We start from the raw sequence: 19657 nt of genomic DNA on the forward strand, positions 1-19657 counted from the left end.
ATGGAGCTTAGAGGGACCTCAAGTCATAAATTTCAAGTAAACGTTCTCAGAGTTATAGCTGAAATCACGTTTTCAGACATCCAGCATCAGCATCCAAACAGGAGCTGCCTTTGATGGCTGAGTTTTACTAGACAACGACATGATAGACCATTTGGGACGCAATATGATGGATAGTTTCAATAGCAAAGAAGGGCACGTAATTCATTTTCCGGGTGGACCAGCTCTCATCCTCACAAGGCCCTGCATCAGATAATAGGTTAGCTGCTCCAGAAATAAACCAAGCACGAGATGCTTGTCTGCTGCAGGGAGAGCCTGTTCATCACGCACGTGACGCCCTTTCATTAAAGCTTTCACAAAGTGCTTATCTTTGCCAGTCTGAGCGAAGGGGTGTTTTAATGAGTAAAACACAAAGAAATGGGTTGGGAAGGTGTTACGGTGGAGGCGGTTGAAATTCAGGGGACCACAACGCAGGATGCTGGTGAGGGAGCTGGCATGCAAGGGGCCGTGTAGGTTTCCCTGCAAACAGGATTTCATGTGCTCTGTTCTATAGAAAGTATTTCCAGAAGAAGACCAGGCTGATGGTAAGCTTTTGTCTCACCTGACATCCATGGAAATTCAGAGATCCCAGGAAGCTTCCAGAGTTTATACACGAGCCAGCTGGGAAAGTAGGCTGGGTGCAAGGACTCCTGGCTTCCTTCTGCATGTCCCCATTTCTGCTCCACAACAAGCAGTGCTCAGGCTGGGTCAATACGAGTTAACAGAGGTCCACCAGGACTGAATCGTGCATTTGTCTGCCCCTAACTGGTACTACTGTCCGACCAGTCCAACCACAACAAGAACCGTACTGGGACCAAGCATGTGATCACTTCTTCCCTCCCCACACCCTTCACTTATTGCACAAAGGCCGTGTGTTAAATACTGAAATATGAGGCTAAAGATCTTTCTCTGCAGTATCTCGCTGTGCAATAGCACAGGGCAACCATGTCACTCGTTCCCCTTGGCTGTCCCTCTGTCTGCGTTGTGTTGGCCACAGAGACAAACAGCAGGGGACATCTTCCAGGGCCAGAACGCAGGGTCCACGTGACAGATCCTTTGACACAAACACAGGCCCATTTTTCTCTTCACAAAGATGAATTTCAAGATTATTTCATAACCAACGGAGAACGCAGTGTCAGGCAAAGGAAAGTGGCTTTAGGGCTCACATAATGCCTCCCCTGATTCCCACTCCAGAAACACCTGGCACTAAAAGCACCACGTGGGCTGCTGGTGATGGCAAGGAGGATGAAGGGGTTCACGCTGAGCTCTACATGACCTGGCCTTCCCATTATCACACCAGTAAATAACAGAGAGATGATTCTATCTGAGATACACCAGCTCTTGGACTCTTGCAGTTGCAATATTCAGCATAGCAATTCTCCTGCTGATCCATATTAACTGTCTTCAGCAATGGTCAGAAATTTGTAGGAAAGGGTGTTGGTGGAAAAAGTTGCTTTGTTGAAGTAAGTTCTGTGGAATTTTCCTAAATCCTATACAGCAGGTTATGTTGTACCCAAGGGCATATCACTTTCTGTTTTTTCATCAAATTCCAATACAAGTTTCAGGTTCATAGCAAAGCACAATGGGGGAACGGACTAAATTAAAGAAAATGTGCAGAAGATGAGAAGAGTTTGCCTCCTTGTTGTAGTAACAGCTGAAACAGTGCTTTGGTAAAAAAAAAAAAAAACAAACAAACAAAAAAAACAAAACCTTGTAGACAGCAGAAATAAGAATCACAAAAATGGATCAAATGGATCTAAACAGAACTTTTTCACACATATCAGTTCTCAGGGACCTCTGAATCTGTCCTGTTGACTGTCTACAAACTCTTATTTTAACTTGTTTTACCCCAAATGACCTCTATTATGGAAACAGCCACTTAAATACAATAAAAACAAACGGAATTTAACTGAGTTCCCTGGGGATTATTCCTAAACCTACTGTGCGTGTGTGCATTGCATTATAGGTAGACATAAATGAGATTGCATGTGATAGTGAGAAGCTCTAACTTGGGTGATTCTTTAATGCAGTAAATCTGAACAGTTTCTTTAAAAAAATCACTATTTCCATCTTTGCTAATTCCTGAGAATTTATTATTTTGGCCTTTGCGAGCATGAGACCTCTTCTATTTAAAGCAGAGTATCCATCTGACAACACACCAGGGTATTTGTGCAGAACAGGATGTTCTTCTACACCCACATTTTCCTTTCACTTCCTTCCTAGTTTTCTTCTACCATTTGGGAATAAGATACCAGAAGAGAGCTAAAAAGTGGTGACTACTGGAACATTATTGCCAAAATGAGAATTCAGCAAAATATGCTATTTTTCAAAGCTGAAATGTTATGTGGGGACACGGTTTGTTTTCTTAGGGCAGTTTTAGAGGTGGAGGTGATTGGTGACGGTAGGAAAAAGTCACTCTGTATCTGATTGCTCAAGTGTTGGCTTGCAAAGACAGTGGTGCTAACACCAGAGCACAAAGTTTAATGAGTTAAGCCACAAGCTGCTAAGAAAGGGTTAAAGAGCAGATCTGAGCCTAATTAGTCCCAGAATACCATGTTTGGGCTGGTCCAGCTTTCAAAGATGGAGCTGAGGAGTTTGGAGAGGAGAACAGGCAAATTGTCCTTGTATGAGGCTCATTGGTCATGGAGACCTCTAGAGAAAGGACCCTGGATCACCTCCACTGATTTATTAAAAGGTTCAGATCCTCAGTAAATGTGGATTGTGAACATGCACAACTCCTCTCCCCATATTTGCTGTTCATCATGACACCATATGGTATGGAATATCCCTTTGGCTAGTTGGGGTCACCAGTCCTGGCTGTGTCATAGCACTATACATAGCACTATACCAGCCACTATAAGGAAAATGGGACACTTTTCCAGCCCATGGGAGTGGGACAGTATAGCAGGTCAGCTGTAGCACGACAGGCCATGGCTCTACTTGAGTAGCAGAGAACATTTCTGAACTTCCCTACTTTAAATAATCGAGGTGGGGTTTTGAAGATGTCTGTTTGGTCTCCTACACAGGATTTTCTATGCTCTGTCCTGTTCAGAGTAAATAGGTCTGTTGCAACAAAATGTGAAGCTGTTCCATTTGGGGAAGGTGAAGACAGAGGTCCCATCCTCTTAATCAACTTGGATGACTGGAAAACACCAAGCTTTCCAAACCCTCCTTCCAGATCCTGCTTTCCTCCCACACAAGACCTTGGCTTTAGGAACCCATCAACCTGACGCCTCCAGGTGGATTGCAGTCATTCTCTGAATCTGGAACTAATGGTGACTTGTAGTAGGCTCCAGCTGGCCAAGGATACAGCCATCTGCCTTCATCATGGCTCAGGGAGCTGGAAGTCAACCTCGTCCTGCAGTAGTTTTCAATGTCAGCTGAAAGCCTTGGTTTTCCAATGAATGTATTAACTCAACGCTTCATCAAAAGGCTCGTCTGGAGGCATCAAATATTAGCTGGGCTCCAGGATGAAGTGCAACAAATTGATCTGAAGAGTGGGTCTAGCTATGACGATATCTCCAGAAGAAGATTCCTGTGAACCTTGAGTTTGTGCAATTAAGGCAACAAGGAGATGTCCTTTTTGTTTCTTCAGGGATCTGGGCCGGAACGTGTGCTGCACTATCTCAGAAAGGGTACAAGCAATGAGGGAGCACAGTTTTAAGATGACACCATGATATTCAAGGTAGCAAGGACAAAGGCCTGCAGCAAGATCTGATGAGTCTAAGTGAATGAGCAATAAAACAGCAAATTAAATTTAATGTAGCCAAACTTGAAGTAATGTTCATGGAAGGAAAAATGCTCTGAACTTCACATATAAAAATTATGGGCTCTGGGCTCACTTAGGAATAAGATATTGAGATATAATAGTTCTATGAAATGTCAGTTCATTGCTCAGTAGTGGTGGAATCAGCAAATTAAATATTAACAATTACCAAGGGGCAAGCAAAAGAGAGTGCCACTGAATACACTGAATAAAACCAGGGTTCACTCACATCTTAAATTGTGTCTCCTGACCCCTTTATCTCCAGAAATGATATAGTGACAATAGAGGTGATTCAAGGAAGGCCAGTAAAGATGATTCAAAGTTAAAAAATTGTCCCTATAAAGAAATGACTAAGTAAGCAATCAATGTGGGCTTTCGTCTGGGGAAAAAATGCCTGAAAAAGAAATGAAGGAGAACAACTGAATGATGGTGAGCAGCATGGAGAAGATGAACAGGGATTGACTGCTCACTATTTCTTCCAATACAAGAATAAGGGTGCATCAAATGAAGCTGGCAGGAGCCATGCTTATAACAAATTAAAGGAAGTGATTCAAAGACAGCTAATAGCTGATCTGTGGTATACCTTGCCAAAGAACAGCAAGGATGCAATATTTTATCTGGGTTCAGAAAAAGGCTGGAGAAATTAAAGGATGATAAATCCATGGAGGGATGTTGGATATCTAGAGGCTACATCCAACATAGGAGGTCCCTGAGTGGAAACATTTGGAAGGTGGGAGAATATTCAGGGAAAATATCTCATGGTTTTTCCAATCTTCTCTCTGCATCACACACGGACACTGCTGGAGACAAAACACTGGATCTTTGCTCTGAACCAGTACAACTGCTCTTGAGTTTCAGCTCCATATGAGATGCTGCCCCAAATTTATTATGAATTTTCCTAAATGCCTAAGCCAATTCTCCAAAGTTCTCAATGAAGAACTTTGGCCCCCAAAAGACAGAAATGTCAGAAACTCCATGAAAATGCCGGGCATTTAGATATTACTGCTGAGCTTACATGGAAGGTATATGCCTGCTCAAGTCATGGAAGTGGTGGTCAATAGCCCAAGCAACCCACAATTGCAATCTACTGAACAGGAGCTACCTGTCTGTCCAACATGCTTTTAAAAAGTAATGTTTTTTTTTTTTTTTTTGTTTTGTTTTATTATTTTATTTTATTTTATTTTATTTTATTTTATTTTATTTTATTTTATTTTATTTTATTTTATTTTATTTTATTTTATTTTATTTTATTTTATATTTTATTTTATTTTATTTTATTTTTTTTATATATCTTATTTTAAAGAGGTGTTTATGTATGTTTATTTCTCTTTATTTATAAGCCTTCCCGTTCTCCCAAAGTGATGGCAGTCCATGGAGGGGAAGCTACCTTGGCTCGTGGCCGTATTGGGAGCTGGCAAAGTTACCACGTGAACCTGTGGATAAAGGGGCTGAGCACAGGTGATGGCAACCTGTGACAAAGATTCCTTTCCTCAGCTGCACGGACCAAGACTGTGGGTACACAGGGCAGCGCTGGGTGGTTTGGGGACAGCTCAGAGGGCCACCTGGGACCCCATGTGGCCGTCCATCCCCTCATTTTTTGCAGCAGAAGGCTTTGCCAGGCCGGGGCTGGCCAGCGCTGCCAGATGAAGAATGAGCGTGGGAGTCCCATTCCTGACCTCTCGCCCGCAGTGGGATTGACATAACTCCATAACGGAGGAAAAATGCCGCTTCCACACGACAACAAGATAAACGTTTTTATAAGACAGTCCCCAGATGGGGAGCGCCAGCAGCCCTGAGGTATTAGAAAGAAAGGAAAAGATGAGTGGAGTCGAGCGAACTCCTGCAGGTTTAGCATCAAGGCTCACCCCAGCCTTTTCACAGCCTCGAGCATGGACATTTCTGTCTGTTTTATGAAGCCAGCTTCAGTGAAATGGAGTCCTGGATCACCCTGAAGAATCCCAGGTGCAGTGCGGTGCCCGGCTTTCTAGCTTCAAAATCTGAGCTATAATTTCTGTTTTATTGTTGCTGCATGTAGCCAGCATCTCGTCTCCTCCCTGGGCATGGCTGCTGCTCTCTGTCTTTTTTCACCACCCCCCTTGCATTGCTCTCTCCTCACTGGGTGGTCCCTCCTTCCCTCGTTGGCCTCACACCGCTGTCTGGAGCTAAGACATTGTTTTATTTTTGTGTTTTAACTGAGTGCCCCGAAAGCCATCCTTTTGGCTAGTAGGCGTCTGTCTCTTGTCCTTCTCACATCCACTCTCCTTTAAAGGCCACTCTGGGGAAGGGAGGGAAAAACCTCAACTTTTCTCTCTTTCAGACTTCCCCCTGGGCCACGCAGATGGAGGGCAGTGTGGTCCTTTCATCTGCTGCACAGGCGAGCTGAGCGGGTGATGCTCAGATGGGTCTTGGCTGGTTTAGCGAGATGAAGAGGGCTGTGCTCATGGAGAACATGGAGAACACGGAGAAATCAAGACCTCTACCTTGGTTAGTCTAAAGTATACCCAAATCTCAGCAAGTTCTGCAATGCAATTAATGTAGAAACACCATACAACGTCCCTTTTTCTAATCCTATTTACCTCAGCCTCACCATTCCATGTCCCACTGGATTATTTAGCTCGCTGGGGTCCCTCTTCAGCTCCCCTCCTTGATGCAGCAAATCAGCTGCATTATTAAAATGATTAAAAATAGACTGAGCTTGCCCGAGACTGCATCTATAATGGATCAATTGCTTTTTATACATTTTTTGGCTCCCTACAGTGCTGCTTTGTCATGTCGCTTGCACTCATTTGGGTGAGATCTTGAAATAATAGGCACATTCAGGAGATATAAATATAGCTGTTTGTTGCCTTAAAATGGGTCTGCAGACAAATCGCAGTCTCAGCTTCAGGTATTTGGAAGTTAAATCTTCTTCCTCTGTCCTTTTCCTCTTGCACCTGAAGCAAACACTGGGCTTTGCTGCTTGGAAGCTGCTTTATCTTAAGCTATAGGTACTATTTCTGCTGCATGCAATTCATCGCCTCCTAGGCCAATAATTTAAGCAACCCTTGGTGCTAGATTGGATTTGCTTCCAGTAAGAAATAGTACAGAGTTAACATTGAAAAGCTGCAGTACAGTGAAATAAAAATAAATGTGCTGCATTGTGTAGCTTAACAGGGTGTTAATTTCTTGGGAGCGCATAAATAGGAGGCACAGAGCACATCTGTTTGCTGGTGTTGGGCTGGGGAAGGGGAAATTTGGAGTTCTGCAGCAGGGACAGGCTGAACTTTGTTCCCATGTCTCGCAGCACTGCACAAAGTCTTCTCTGTAGAATAGCCAGTTAATTAAAAATGATATTTACGATCCTCTTGTGATGTGTGCCCGTAATTCTGCTATTAGGATTTCTACAAAATCTGGTACTGCGTGAGGGCTGGGCCCCAGTGACCACGCAATCACAGGATCACAGGATGGTTTGGGTTGGAAGGGACCTCAAAGCCCCCCCAGTGCCACCCCCTGCCATGGGCAGGGACACCTCCCAGCAGCCCAGGCTGCCCAAAGCCCCATCCAGCCTGGCCTTGGGCACTGCCAGGGATGGGGCAGCCACAGCTCCTCTGGGCCAGGGCCTCACCGCCCTCGGAGTGAAGAACTTGTTCCTAATATCCAGTCTAAATCTCCCCTCTTTTAACGTTACTAACAGCCATCCTCACCCACGTGCCACTGGAGTCCACACACGACTTCCTCATGTCTACGGAGGGGTTTTATCACCCAGCCACCCTTCTGAGTTCCTGGGTTTCCCCCAGAGAGCACAGGACACCCCCTCCACCTTGCTCTGAATTTCCCAGGGATTCTACAAGCAGAAGTGAATGAATCCACCCAGCACAGTGGTTACAACGCTCTCAGCTTGTGCTGTCACTTACAGCAAGGCACACAGAGGAGGAGAGGAAATTAATGCACCTGAAAGTGCCCAAATGATGTCCTGGGCTTGTCCCCTTACCTGCTTCCTCCTCCAGCTCACCTCACACACAGCTCACAGAAATCACCCCCAGGCACTGACAGGGTTTTTCCCGGGCACTGCTGGTAAGACAGGGCCTTTAGCAGCATTTGCAATGTTTCTTGCTGTGTGATTCAAGGGTTTTTAGCTTGCAAAGCTTGACAACCCCAGAAGAAGCAATGTCCTGAACTTTTAAACCATGCACACTACAAAATGTTGTAAAGGTGTCTGGGGATGGAGGAGAAGAGGGAGATTTTCAGTGATTTTAACCCCTTTTTTTACGTAGCTGCTCTGCAGCCAACGTGAGGAAGAGCTTCTCCAGAGGCAGACTGGAGCTGAGCCCTGCACCTCAGCTGGCCACAGATGGGGATGAGGGAGCACATTTTTCTGACCGCTCTCAGCAGCACCTGTGGTCTCCCACTTGATTTTGAAGTGACTTCAGGTATAAAATCATAAAATCACAGAATCAGCTAGCTTGGAAAAGACCTTCAAGATCATTGAGCCCAACCATGAACCTGACCTACCGAGTCCCTCAGTGCCACATCCACACCTCTCCTAAATACCTCCAGGGATGGGGACTCCACCACCTCCCCGGGAATCCCATTCCAATGCTTGAGCACCCCCTCCATAAAATCCAATGCAAAGTTCCCCTGGGACAACTTGAGACCATTTCCTTGTGTCCTATCACTTGTCACCTGAGAAAAGAGACCGACACGATGCCCTCATTACAACCTCCATTCAGGAAGCTGTAGGGAGCGATCAGGTCCCCTCTCAGCCTCCTCTTCTCCAGACTAAGCAGCCCCAGTTCCCTCAGCTGCAAAGTGATCTCGAAGCATTGGCAGCAAAGCAATTTCCCATTTAACCCAGCCAGAGGATGCCCCAGAGGTCTCCACATCCCGAGGAAGAGGTGCTCACCTCCCCACCCCTTTCCATCCCCTCCTTCCTTCGCCTTCAGAACATTTCATCCCTGGGAGGCCACCACGACTCCAGGACTGAATCCTCCCCTGCCCTCTCCCATCCACGAACACGGCACCCACCTCCTCCATCCCGACACCAGCAGCTCACCTTGGGCAGGGGGGCGCGGACCCTGAGCTCAGCCGGCACCCGCGAGGGCCTGCAGAGCCGCGGGAGCTTGCGCCGCATCCTCGCGTATTTCTTCATGCTCTCGTTTTGTGTAAAAGCAAATCTCCTCTCACTGCTGGCATCCAGTCGCTACTAGCTGCTCGTCCTAACACCTGGACACTGCAAATGGGTTTGTAAAACCCTGGCAAAAAGCAGTTTCAGCTGTTGAATGTGTAGCTGATATCACAGAGACTCCATCCTTACACCACCGAAAATAAAAACAAAAATCTCTTTAACGCTTTATTATCAGACCCTTCCCTCTATTCCTTCGTACACACTGCTGCTCGGCTGAAAAAAGACAGCTTCTGCTCACAGAAAAGAAAAAAAAAAAAAGATGATGAAAGCTCGAGAAACTCCTTTGCATGCTTCTTTTGGCTTTATGTATTTCACTTTGAATTGGGATGCCAAACCAGGAGAATGACACTGCAGACTTCCAAGGCATTAAAAAATCATGAATCATACCTCAGGATGATTTTTTTGGCTAAAAGAAAACAAAACAAAACAGCAACAACAATAAAAACAAAACAAAACCAAAAGACTCCACCTACGAAATTCAAAAATGAAAATACTTTTCTGGCCCTTCCTTTGCCTCCTAGTGTGGTAATAACTTGGTTGGAGGGCCTTGGGCTTCAGGAAGGGCTCAGGGACTGTGAGACTCCCAGAGGATGCCCTTCTCCATGACCTGAAGCCTGGTCCCTGCAAAGGGACACTCATAAGGCACTGTAAGAGGTGTTTTATTGGCTTGTGGGGGCCTTGTCTGGATCTTCATGGTCAACGGAGACCAACAAGGACTTCCAAAATAAGGGCACTCATGTTGTGGGCCTTCAGGATTTCCCTCTCCTGACTCCTGGAGGGAGCCTCGGCAGCTCAGGGGGATGAGTCCCCTCCTCAAAGCCTTGGCAAGGGCCAGCAGCAAGAGGAAGACCACCAGGAACCGCCTTGCTTGGCTCAGCCACTCCACTCTCCTGCCACTTGTCCTAGGAAAGACATTTAGTTAGAAAAAGCCAGAGGACATCTTTTTTGTGTCCCCTTTATCACAAAATACACAGATGCTCCGTCATGGACGAAGCTGGAAACTGTGGCAGGAGCAATCAAAATGCTCCTAAGCAATCAAAAGATGCATTAGTTGAATTTCCCAGATTGTTCCAGTGAGCAGACCGGAAGCATCAGGACATTATGATCTAGGGAAATTATTTTCTGGTGCCACATCTGGAGTTTGCTTTATTTCTGAAGGTGTGATCAGATCACACAAGGCAGGCACTGGGGAGATGCTGACAGCTCCAGCAGTGCTTCTGCATCACCTTACACCCTCCTCTTATCCCAGGGAGACCCTCAAATTGAGGTGACCCCAAATGGCTGATCAGAGAGAACCCCTTTTCTCCCTGTCTGTCCCCAAATTGAAAACTGGCTTAAAAGAACATAAAAATAACTTGAGGAGACAGCAATCTGCTCCATGGCAGTGCTTCGCCGAAACAATCAGCGGCAATCCCTCCCCGTGCTGCAGTGCTACGGGGTGGAATAGAGATGACAAATCTGTCACTGATTACGCTCCATTACATCCTCACAACACTTCCCGTGCTGCCTGCAGAAGAGATGTTCTCGCTTTGCTTTTTAAAGGATTTCAGGTAAAACAGACAGCCAACATCTCCGGCGGTGGCAGCCTGGTGCTCTGGCATTTGATCCTTCCCCAGCTCAGCCTTGGGGATGTATAAATGCTTAAAGGACACAGAAATCACCACTTGTCTGAATCATAGGGGCATTTATAGGACAAAAGCCTATTAAATTCACGTGGTATCTGTCCCCCTATGCAGAAATCCTACTGCAAAACTCTGGTAGGTACAATGGTAGGACCTGAACCATGTGGATCAGTGGGTGCCTGGTGTGGATGTAAGGATTTGGGGTGAGTACGCAGGGCTGGGTTGTCAATATGGAATTAGCAAATCACAAGGACTGAATGGTTATGTGCACGGGAGGTAACACAAGGTAACACAAGTCAAACACAAGTCTCAAGCACTGACTCCACAGCCAGTGCTTGAGAGCAAAACAGTTGCCTGGAACTTGTTGCTTATGCTACACAACAGCACAGCCCTTAATAAATTTGCTTCCCGCAAATGGAAAAAAATAGAAAAAAAAAAAAAAAAACAGCTGCCACTTCTTCCTCCTGGCTACTACTTCAGATGGACGTTGGGAGTTGAGCAGCTTGGACCTCATGTGTTTCTCAGGAGCTTTCTGCCTCCTCTTCCCCTCTTCCCCATGTGAAGCAGCACTCAGCCATCCTCTACAGCATCCCTGTGTGCCTGAAGGTTCCTGCCCAGGCTTTCTGCCCCAGAGCCATGTGCCTGCAAGCCAGCTCTACCTGGCTCCCTGAATGTCCCCGAACCACCCAAGAAGAGCCTGAACTCTCCTCGTTGAGTTCAGTGGGGGACAAGCTGAACTCATCGAGGAGATGAGAATAGAAATGAAGCTAACGCTCGCTCCGGGGTGACAGGTTTTGGTCTCCCGGGTAGCCCTGACAGATCCATCAGGAGGCACTTAGCTAGAAACCCCTGAGACCTCTGCAAGGGAATCCTTGTCTTGCTTCTGTGTTTATGCTGCTCTGAAATGCCTAGTTAATGTAAAAGCAAAAAAAGGCAACATAATGGGCCTCTTTAGAGGGGTTTTAGGCTCTTAATGGAAAGCAGGAAGCCAAGGCCTGTATAATTAAATTGCTAATCTCTCACCAGATCTGGCAGGCTACGTACGCTTGTTAAAAACAGGTTTAAGCCCTACAGCAATTTTTGTTTCAACTCTAGGTTCAAGCCAGGAGCCTTCATTCCTTCAGCCCTGAAACACTTCCAGGAGTGCTGTGCCCTTCATTAAAGAGCTGCCCTATAGCAAAGCCCAGACACCAGGCAGAGTCAAGGTGACCCAATTCTTGGTTAAAACAGAGACTATTAATAAGATAAAGGTGTTCATGCCCTCTGCTGGGGCCCCTCTCTCAGCAGTGTTCGCTCACACCTTCTTTTTAACGTTTCTTCTTTCTGTACCTAGGAAGCCACCCACATGAGGGTCCCACCGAGCTCATCAGATCGGTCCCTGCAGCTGTATCACTACACGTACCTGCAGAAGGGTTTTCTTGCTGTCTCTCTACCTTTGCACAGTTTCTACCAAGCCCCAGGTGTCCCCCTGGCTCATCCAATGGAGCACTGGGATAATTCTGGAAATGAAATAAGCTCATAAATTACTTGCTGTTACTTCCCTCTCCCTACAGCAATCGGATTTAATATATGGTCAGAAAATACATGCAGAGTACTGTCATTTTGCTGAGGAAAACAGGCAGGTGTGGAGGTATGAGATGGGTTATTTGGTTTTATTCACTACTTTAAGGAAAACGACCAAAGTAAAGTGAAAAAAAAATCCCCGTTCCTTTCACTGCCCTGGCCACAAACCTTGGTGTTTATGTTCCCCTACATCATTTGCCCACCTGGCTGGAGGTCACACAGTTGGAGAGGTTGTCCCAGGGAGTACTGGCTCACATCACTCACAGCTCTGAGCCTTCAAGGGCAGCTTTGCCCTGGGACATGCCTCATCCCCCAAGGCAAGAGCATGAGAGGAGTGTGGGGACAGACACAGGACAGAAACCTCTAAAGACTTAAAAAACTTGTTCTCTCTCCCTTTTTCAGCTGTTGCCTCCCCGTGTTGGAAAAGTCTTGTGTTCATCCTTCTAGTGTGAAAGGCAACTTTGAAAAAACAAAATGGGATGGGGAAAGGCAGCAGGTCGGATTGCTCAGGAAGGTCTTTCACAGGTGGTTTTAGACATACAGTTTCTGAGAATGCCATCTGAGCACAGGGAAGCAAAGGAGAAATGCATCCAAGCTTTAGATGCAGTTGCCAACCCTGAGTTATTTTGACTCTCTCATGTATATTTGGCCTGATTATAGCAAATGCTGAGAATCTACATTTCCTAAGGAGCTCTTTGACCACTAAGGACATCAAGGGATGAAGCCTGAGTACATTAGAGTAGCTTCTGGTCTACATGGCTTCTCAGAAAAAAAAAACAAGATCTGTGGCTTCTCCTGAAAGGTTTGCAGACTTTTTGGGATCTGTGAATCCCAGATAAGCAGGTCGGCTTAGCCCTGAAATGCTCATGTTCTTCAAATTTGGGCAAGGGGAATGTATCCTCACTGCCTGATGCTGCATCTTGCATTAAGCTTTAACCACTGGCTCGCTATGTAGGTAGGAAGCAATATCCTATGCATCAGGATGAAATAGATAAGGAGTATTTGGGCTGAGAAAGATGACAAAGGGAAGATATGATCAAAGAGTACAAAATCATGAAAGACACAGAGATGATGAATAAAGAAGGATTATTCTTTTTTGTTGTTGTTATTTTATTTTCTAATACCAGGACAAAGGACAGTATGAAGCTGCAGATTTAGAAGAAACAGCTTTTTTTTTTTAATTATTTTTTTCCACAGCATATGACAAAAATAGGGAAAGTATCACTGGAGGAAGCAGGGGAAGCCAATAGCATAAATGGGTTGGAAATAAAGTTAGGCAAATTAATGTAGGAAAAGTCCATAAAGGGTTGTTAAGCATGACAAAGTCAGGAAGTGGCTGAACCATTGGTTCTTGGGCAGTGGGAGGATGCTCTGATGAAGCAGCTCTCCAGCCTTGCCTTGGTTTTCCCTTCTCTGTGGTCTTGGTGGACGGCTTGTGGCTGGGTGTTGGGGCAGGTTTGACCTAGTGGAGCTGTAACATGACAGCAGGGGCTGTGTTATCAAAGACAGAGTCCTCCTGAATGCGATTCGGAGCAGGAGTGTAATTCAGCTTCTTCCCTCCCACAGCCTCCATGGACTGCAGAGCAGGGCAGGGACATCACAGCCCACTTAAGCATTAAATACATTAGACACCTGAAGCTGCTTAGCTCAAATGCCCTTCTTTTAAACCATGATTTGCAAAATGCAAGAGCAAATCAGGTGTCTAAACCCCACTGCTTTTAAGAGGCCTTGCATGCCCTTAATCTCCTTAATGTTTTTTCAATCTCTCCGTGAAATCTCAATGAAAATCAGGCCTAGAATGATCTCTCCCTTTTTATCTTCTGAAACGCAGATAGTACTTGCAAAACGCCTTGTTAGATAGAAGCTATAGCTTCTCTGCACTTTGCAACCATAATTAATGAGGCTTCTCAAACATTAGATTGTCGGAAAAAGGCATATTTTGTTTGCATGGACTACTTCAGCACATTTTCTTCTCACAAACCACGGACAGTGAATGCAGACACTCTGGTGTCAGCCCCATCAATCTCTGACTTTCAGAGCTGATCCTTATGCCTCCCATCTTCCTCGCCTCATGCAAGCAAGATGAGAAAAGAGGAACTTTGAAGCTTGGCTGGATGGCTTAGGTGCAGCCATGCCAGGCTCCAGCGTGAATCACATGTGCCAGCAACATAAATCAGGTCTGTAACGTGAGGCCACTGGAGGAGAACTCTGTTTAATGTACCTGACCTGTGTCCAGGGTTCATTTCCACGTGCCCCTGGTGTAACTTGCTTTATCAGCTGTAAAGAAAAGCTCGCCAGCTGCACATTATATTCACACTCCAAAGTCAATGGAAAAAGCAAGCAAAGTCCTAGAGCAGACCTGTGGAAATAGACTAAATAAATCCCTTCTAAATTGTTTTGCTTTCCCTGGTAGAACGGTTGAAGAGTTTATCTGTGATGGACCCAAAATAACATATTTCACTTAACTGGGGGAATGCTTTACAAAATAAAGAAATAAAATCAAGCTAAATTCTAAGACTTGGCACTCTCGAGTGATTTAAATGTTGAAATAATAAAATGGAGCTTTTGGAGCTTTGCTGGTTTGTCAAAAAAGAAAAGGTCTCCCTCGTTGCAGCAAAAAATATTAGTTGAATTCAGCCTGAGTCTATGGATAGTTTCAGTCAGCCTGGAACTGCATTTATTAGCAGCTAAACTATCCATCTGAAAAATGTTACCTAGTTCTACCCCAATTGTTCTCCCCACTGCTTAAAAATATCCTACTTACAGACAACGCTATTGTTCAGCGTAGATTTAAGATGTTGTGGTTCATTGTCTGGCGCTGCATCTCCTAGGGAAAGCAAACCAATTAGGCCCCTCTATTTCGGTGCCTCAGTGCCTGTTTGTGCAGTTATTATGTCATATGAAGGAACACAGCCTTATAGTCTTTGACAGATATGACCGCATTTCTTAAAAGAAAATACCATGTTTTCAGCAAAAAATACCCTGTATCCCAGCTTTGGGATAGAAGTGGTCACAACACAGCCCAGGAATTGCCAGCTGAGACCAATTGAGCATCCTGCATCCAGGTCTCTGCTAAGTGCCTGTCCCAAAAACTCATCCCAAACCTACAAAGCAGTAAAAAAAACACAAAACACGGGTCCTGAACCCCGTTATTACAAGCAGACTTATGAGTTGAAGCACAAGGAACTGTGTCCTTTTCAAACTTTTCATTACACAGCCAAAACCAACCAACCACCACCAACAAAAACACAGAAAAAAGAAGTGTGGATCTCCTAACACGTCTGCTCCTGGACCTGTACCTCCCCTCGCAGGGCTGGCAGCTTGCATTTCACAGGCACCAAACCAAGTCCACTCGTTTTATATTTATTTGACCCCCTCATTTTTTATTTATTTGACCCATTTTATATTTATTTGACCCGCTCGTTTCATATTTATTTGACCAAGCAGACAAAAACACATTGGCCAGTTTTACCGATTCAATGCCTTTGCTTTGTCCAGAGAGGCAGATGGACCAGGTTCACAGCTGCCTTGTGCCCCTGCATGACCAAACTCTGCCTCCTCATCTGCATCTGCTGGCTGCTGCCGACTCAGACAGGACTTAGTGTCGTGGCCTGTACAGGAGAAACCTCTCATTTTCTCAGTCTGCTGCCTCCCCGAAATATTTTCCAGCCATCAGCTCAGGAATGAAGTTAAAAAGGCAGGTGCAAGAGCACAGATTTGTAAATATTAGGTTTGCATATAAATTACTTGATTGGATGTGGCAGTGAAAGGGCTGCTGCTTAATCTGACTGCCTGGCTGTGGCAGCAGCAGGTGACACGGGATTTCCAGAACCAAAACCCATAGTTGTGTTTTTTTTTTTCAAACCCACTGAAATTACCTGAACTGCACTGCAGGAGGAAGAGCGGCTAAAAATCCACGAGCAACCCAAAAAACACCACAGGTAGTCTGTGTTTAGGCAAGAGGCTCCTAGTGGTCCCAGCTGGTACAGAGCTGGATTAACTGGGCCAAACTGGAGTGATGGGGCGGCACACATGGACTCGGTGTGGCCATAGCCAAGGGTAAGAACATCAGGCAGCCTGGCTGCTGCTTGCGAAGGCATTTCCCTTCGTGCTGGCAGTTTAACACCACCGTGGCCTTGTGTTCGTCAGGTGCAGGAGCAATGCACTGAACAGTCTTTGAAGTGCCACAGCTTCCTGCTAAATTAAAGGAAAATACCCCGAGCTCCCGCGTGCTGCAGGAGTGTGCACACAGCAATGAATTTTACAGAGCTCAAAATCCCCACACCGATTTCACATGTTCATTTAGAAGCCTTCGGGGGGCACGAGCCCTTCTTTAACAGCAGGAACACAAAGAGCCTCTTCTTCAGGAGCCACGAGTTTTCTTTGCCGTGTGAGGGAAACAAAGCCAACACGCCGCTCATCTGAGCGCTTTCCCTACCGAGACACGGGATTACTTTTTGCAGCAGTTTGCTAAATGCTCGGCCTCAAAGGTAGAGTGAAATCAAGCATTCAGCACGCTTAAAGCAGCACAACGGAGGGGGATGTAAAGCACCCTCCTTCTGCACCCAGCTGGCACCATTTGTGCCTGGCGTCAGCACACGGCCGAGTTTGTACCCCGAGATAATTCCCACCTTATTTTCCCCTCTCGATGGGAATAGCAGGAAGGTTAATTAAACCCTCCGAACTGCTGCTGTTATTCATCATTCCTTCCCTGTAATACAAGCAGCGCTATCTCGCATTTGAGCCCTGGTTCCCTATAAATACCTGCCCTCTGCTTTTACCTCCGTGCTAAAAGCCTTTCACGCAGCAAATGCAATTAATTTCCTCGCAAGAACAGCCAAGCCGTGTGACCGAAGTTCTCTGCCTACCCACAGCAGAAAACAACCCTCAATCCCTAGGCAAAAGAAATGTGCACCAGCACCAGACTTTGGGGGAACAGCACGCCCTAGTGTTCCCTCTGCTCCTCGCTGCCGGCTGGTTTGTGGGCTCCCTACTGCTGCTGCCCAGACTGAGCTCCCAGGAAAACAGGATTTCTTTCTGCAAACCCAGAATTTCTGTTTTGTCTCCCCACTGAAAGTCTTCATGGCCTCGGAGAAGGGGTCAACCACAAGCACCCTGGTGTGAACATGCAAGACAGAGGCTGGATCGGCTCTGCTCTGCCATCACCAACACAGCCAGGGAAAATCTGGGTAGCGTAGAGGGTAGCTGCTGACTACTGCTGTCCAGACAGACCTTAAGACATGCCTCTGCTTTTGACCAGGCCTGTTATTTGTCAATAATTATAATAATTCTTAAAGATCTGTCCTTCTCAAGACACATCTCCATGCTGGAAAAACCCACCAGGCTGTTTGCTAGAGACCTAGGATTGTGTGCTTTAAACAAAAGGCACTGGATTTGCAAAACAGCCTTAGCTGTGCACTGCTGCCCTGAGGACCAGTGCTTCTTCCTGACCTCAGGGCTGATCACTTTATTCCTTGGAGCCTGAAGATGCCCTAAAGTTTTTTGTTTGTTTATTTATTTTTTGTTGCAGTCAATGTAATTGCAAATGTTCCTGCTATTCAGGGAGCTCTAACAACAGAGGATGCTCCTTGCAGATGCTCCTCAGCCAACATCTGGACTGAATGCCCCATTAGACCAAAGCCAGACCTCTCTTCTGCACAAAATCAGATACACAGGGGACTGACTTCCTCTGTGGGCAAATTGTGAGTGGTTTGTGGATGCTGGCAGAGCTGGGAAGGAAAGGGCAGATTGGTTTGCAGACCATCATGGTTATAATGGGATGGTTGCTGTGTATGTTATTAGAAGAAGGAGCAAACAAGGACAGAGCAAGAATTTGGGCAGGGCTCTCAAAGACCCTGCAAAGGTCATCCCTGCTACACCCTGCTTTACAGAGCATGGCATGGGAGGCGTGTGTGACACAGCTGAGCTCCCAGCTGCTCGTCCTCTGGAAAGGGGAGCCGACCCATCTCTGCAGTGGCAAGAATCTCTCTCTCCTCTGCTGTATAAATACAAAAGCGAATAATCAGACCTCAAAGCAAGACCCAGCTTGCCTAACCTTTAATCCAGGCTGGAAGCAGCAGTGCCCTGACAGCTCCACTGGCACAGAGCCCCACGTGTCGGAGATCTGAGCCAGTCACCAAACGGGATGAGAGGATGGCCTGGCAGCAGATAAAAAGCCGTCTCCTTATCTATCACCCACACCATCTGGGAACCTCTCTCCTCGCCTTCCCAACCCTAATTATTTTTTACTGCTTGATCTCAAGAGGTGTTCATGGCATGACCCACAACCAAGCAAGCCTGCTGCTTCTTGCCCTCTCTCTGGCAGTTGGCTTTTCAGCCCCTTTATTACCATATTCACCTGTGAGTCAGATAATTGCTCATGTGATCCCGGAGTATTAGTCCTCCTTGTGTCGTCGCAAGCGCTCGGACATTCCAATTTTCAGGGGATTATATGCAAAGCAGAAAAGACATCAACCGTGCCTTTAATGCTTTCCCCTGGTCTCTCATTTCCCCAGGGACAACCCTTTTATCTCAGGGAGCCTTACAGAGAAATCAGCAATTCAATTGCACTGTTTTTTTGGCCTTCAATTTCAGATACTTATTCCTGTTTGATCATGTCATGCAGCAACTCACAGAAAAAGAATGAAATTGCTCCTCGTTTCAAATGCCAGTTGCTCACTAAAGCAAAAGCAGACTGCACTCTTTTGTTTACTCCACTCTTGCTTTGCTCACTCTTTCAGCCTGTCAGTCTTGAGCTCTGTTCCTCTGCAACAAAGACTTTAGGCTGCTTGAGCCGTGAGTTCACTGGGTCTGACCTGGCTTAGTTTTAAGCTCATACCGAAATCCCTCTGATGAAGATCACTGTGAGAATAGATTAAGCCTAGAAGGCAGCTTGAGCCTGGCTCCAAGCACTCTTCCTGCAGGACACGTTCTTGGGAGCAGATCACTTCTTACTGCTGCTGGTGATGCAGGAGTGAGGCTGCAGGCCCGTGTCATAATGATTCCTCCTAAGCACAAAACCTGTAGTTAATCAACGTGGTATATTAAATACAACCCAGCTCAAACTTGCCTCCCAAACTGCAAACAAACACGGACCTCAGCTATCTTCCATCCAAGCACATCCTTCAGGGGTGGTGACCTGAAAATGTTGTCACCATGTGTCCACTGCCCCCAGGCCACTGCTGAGCCAGGAAGGTGGCTTTGGACCCTTCTTTGTAGGTCTTGATGTGCGGAGGGAGGGTAGGTGATTGAACTCATGGGGCATCACCTAGTGCGAAGCCCTCCAAGACTGCAGCAAGAGGCAGGGGGGAGCCCTCTGCCGGGCTGGGAGGATGCTTGTGAGTTGTGCTTTGGCACGTGAGGGAAGATCAGCCAGCAAAACCCATCAAATCCTTGTGCTGAATCAGGGTCTTGATACTAGAAAGCAAAACGAGTTCGTTAATTACTGCTGTTACCAGTAAATCTCTAACTGAAGCTAAAATTATAAGGCAAGCAATTTATTTTATG

General features: G+C 46.1%; 1 protein-coding gene across 3 annotated transcripts in view; it reads right to left on the reverse strand.

The window, feature by feature from the left end:
- FRMD4A (FERM domain containing 4A) overlaps positions 1-19657 on the reverse strand; it is a 348357-nt gene that overhangs the window by 198787 nt on the left and 129913 nt on the right. The window contains exon 1 of one of the 3 annotated variants that reach the window (XM_072024416.1): positions 8835-8927. The exons of the other annotated variants lie outside the window; for them this stretch is intronic. Within the exon in view, the coding sequence (XP_071880517.1) occupies positions 8835-8912 (78 nt within the window). The 5' untranslated portion in view covers positions 8913-8927. Of the gene's footprint in view, positions 1-8834; positions 8928-19657 lie in introns of those variants that run through there. 3 annotated transcript variants of the gene reach the window in all.

The sequence above is a fragment of the Anas platyrhynchos genome, chromosome 1 (assembly GCF_047663525.1).
Source record: "Anas platyrhynchos isolate ZD024472 breed Pekin duck chromosome 1, IASCAAS_PekinDuck_T2T, whole genome shotgun sequence".
NCBI classification, from domain to species: domain Eukaryota; kingdom Metazoa; phylum Chordata; class Aves; order Anseriformes; family Anatidae; genus Anas; species Anas platyrhynchos.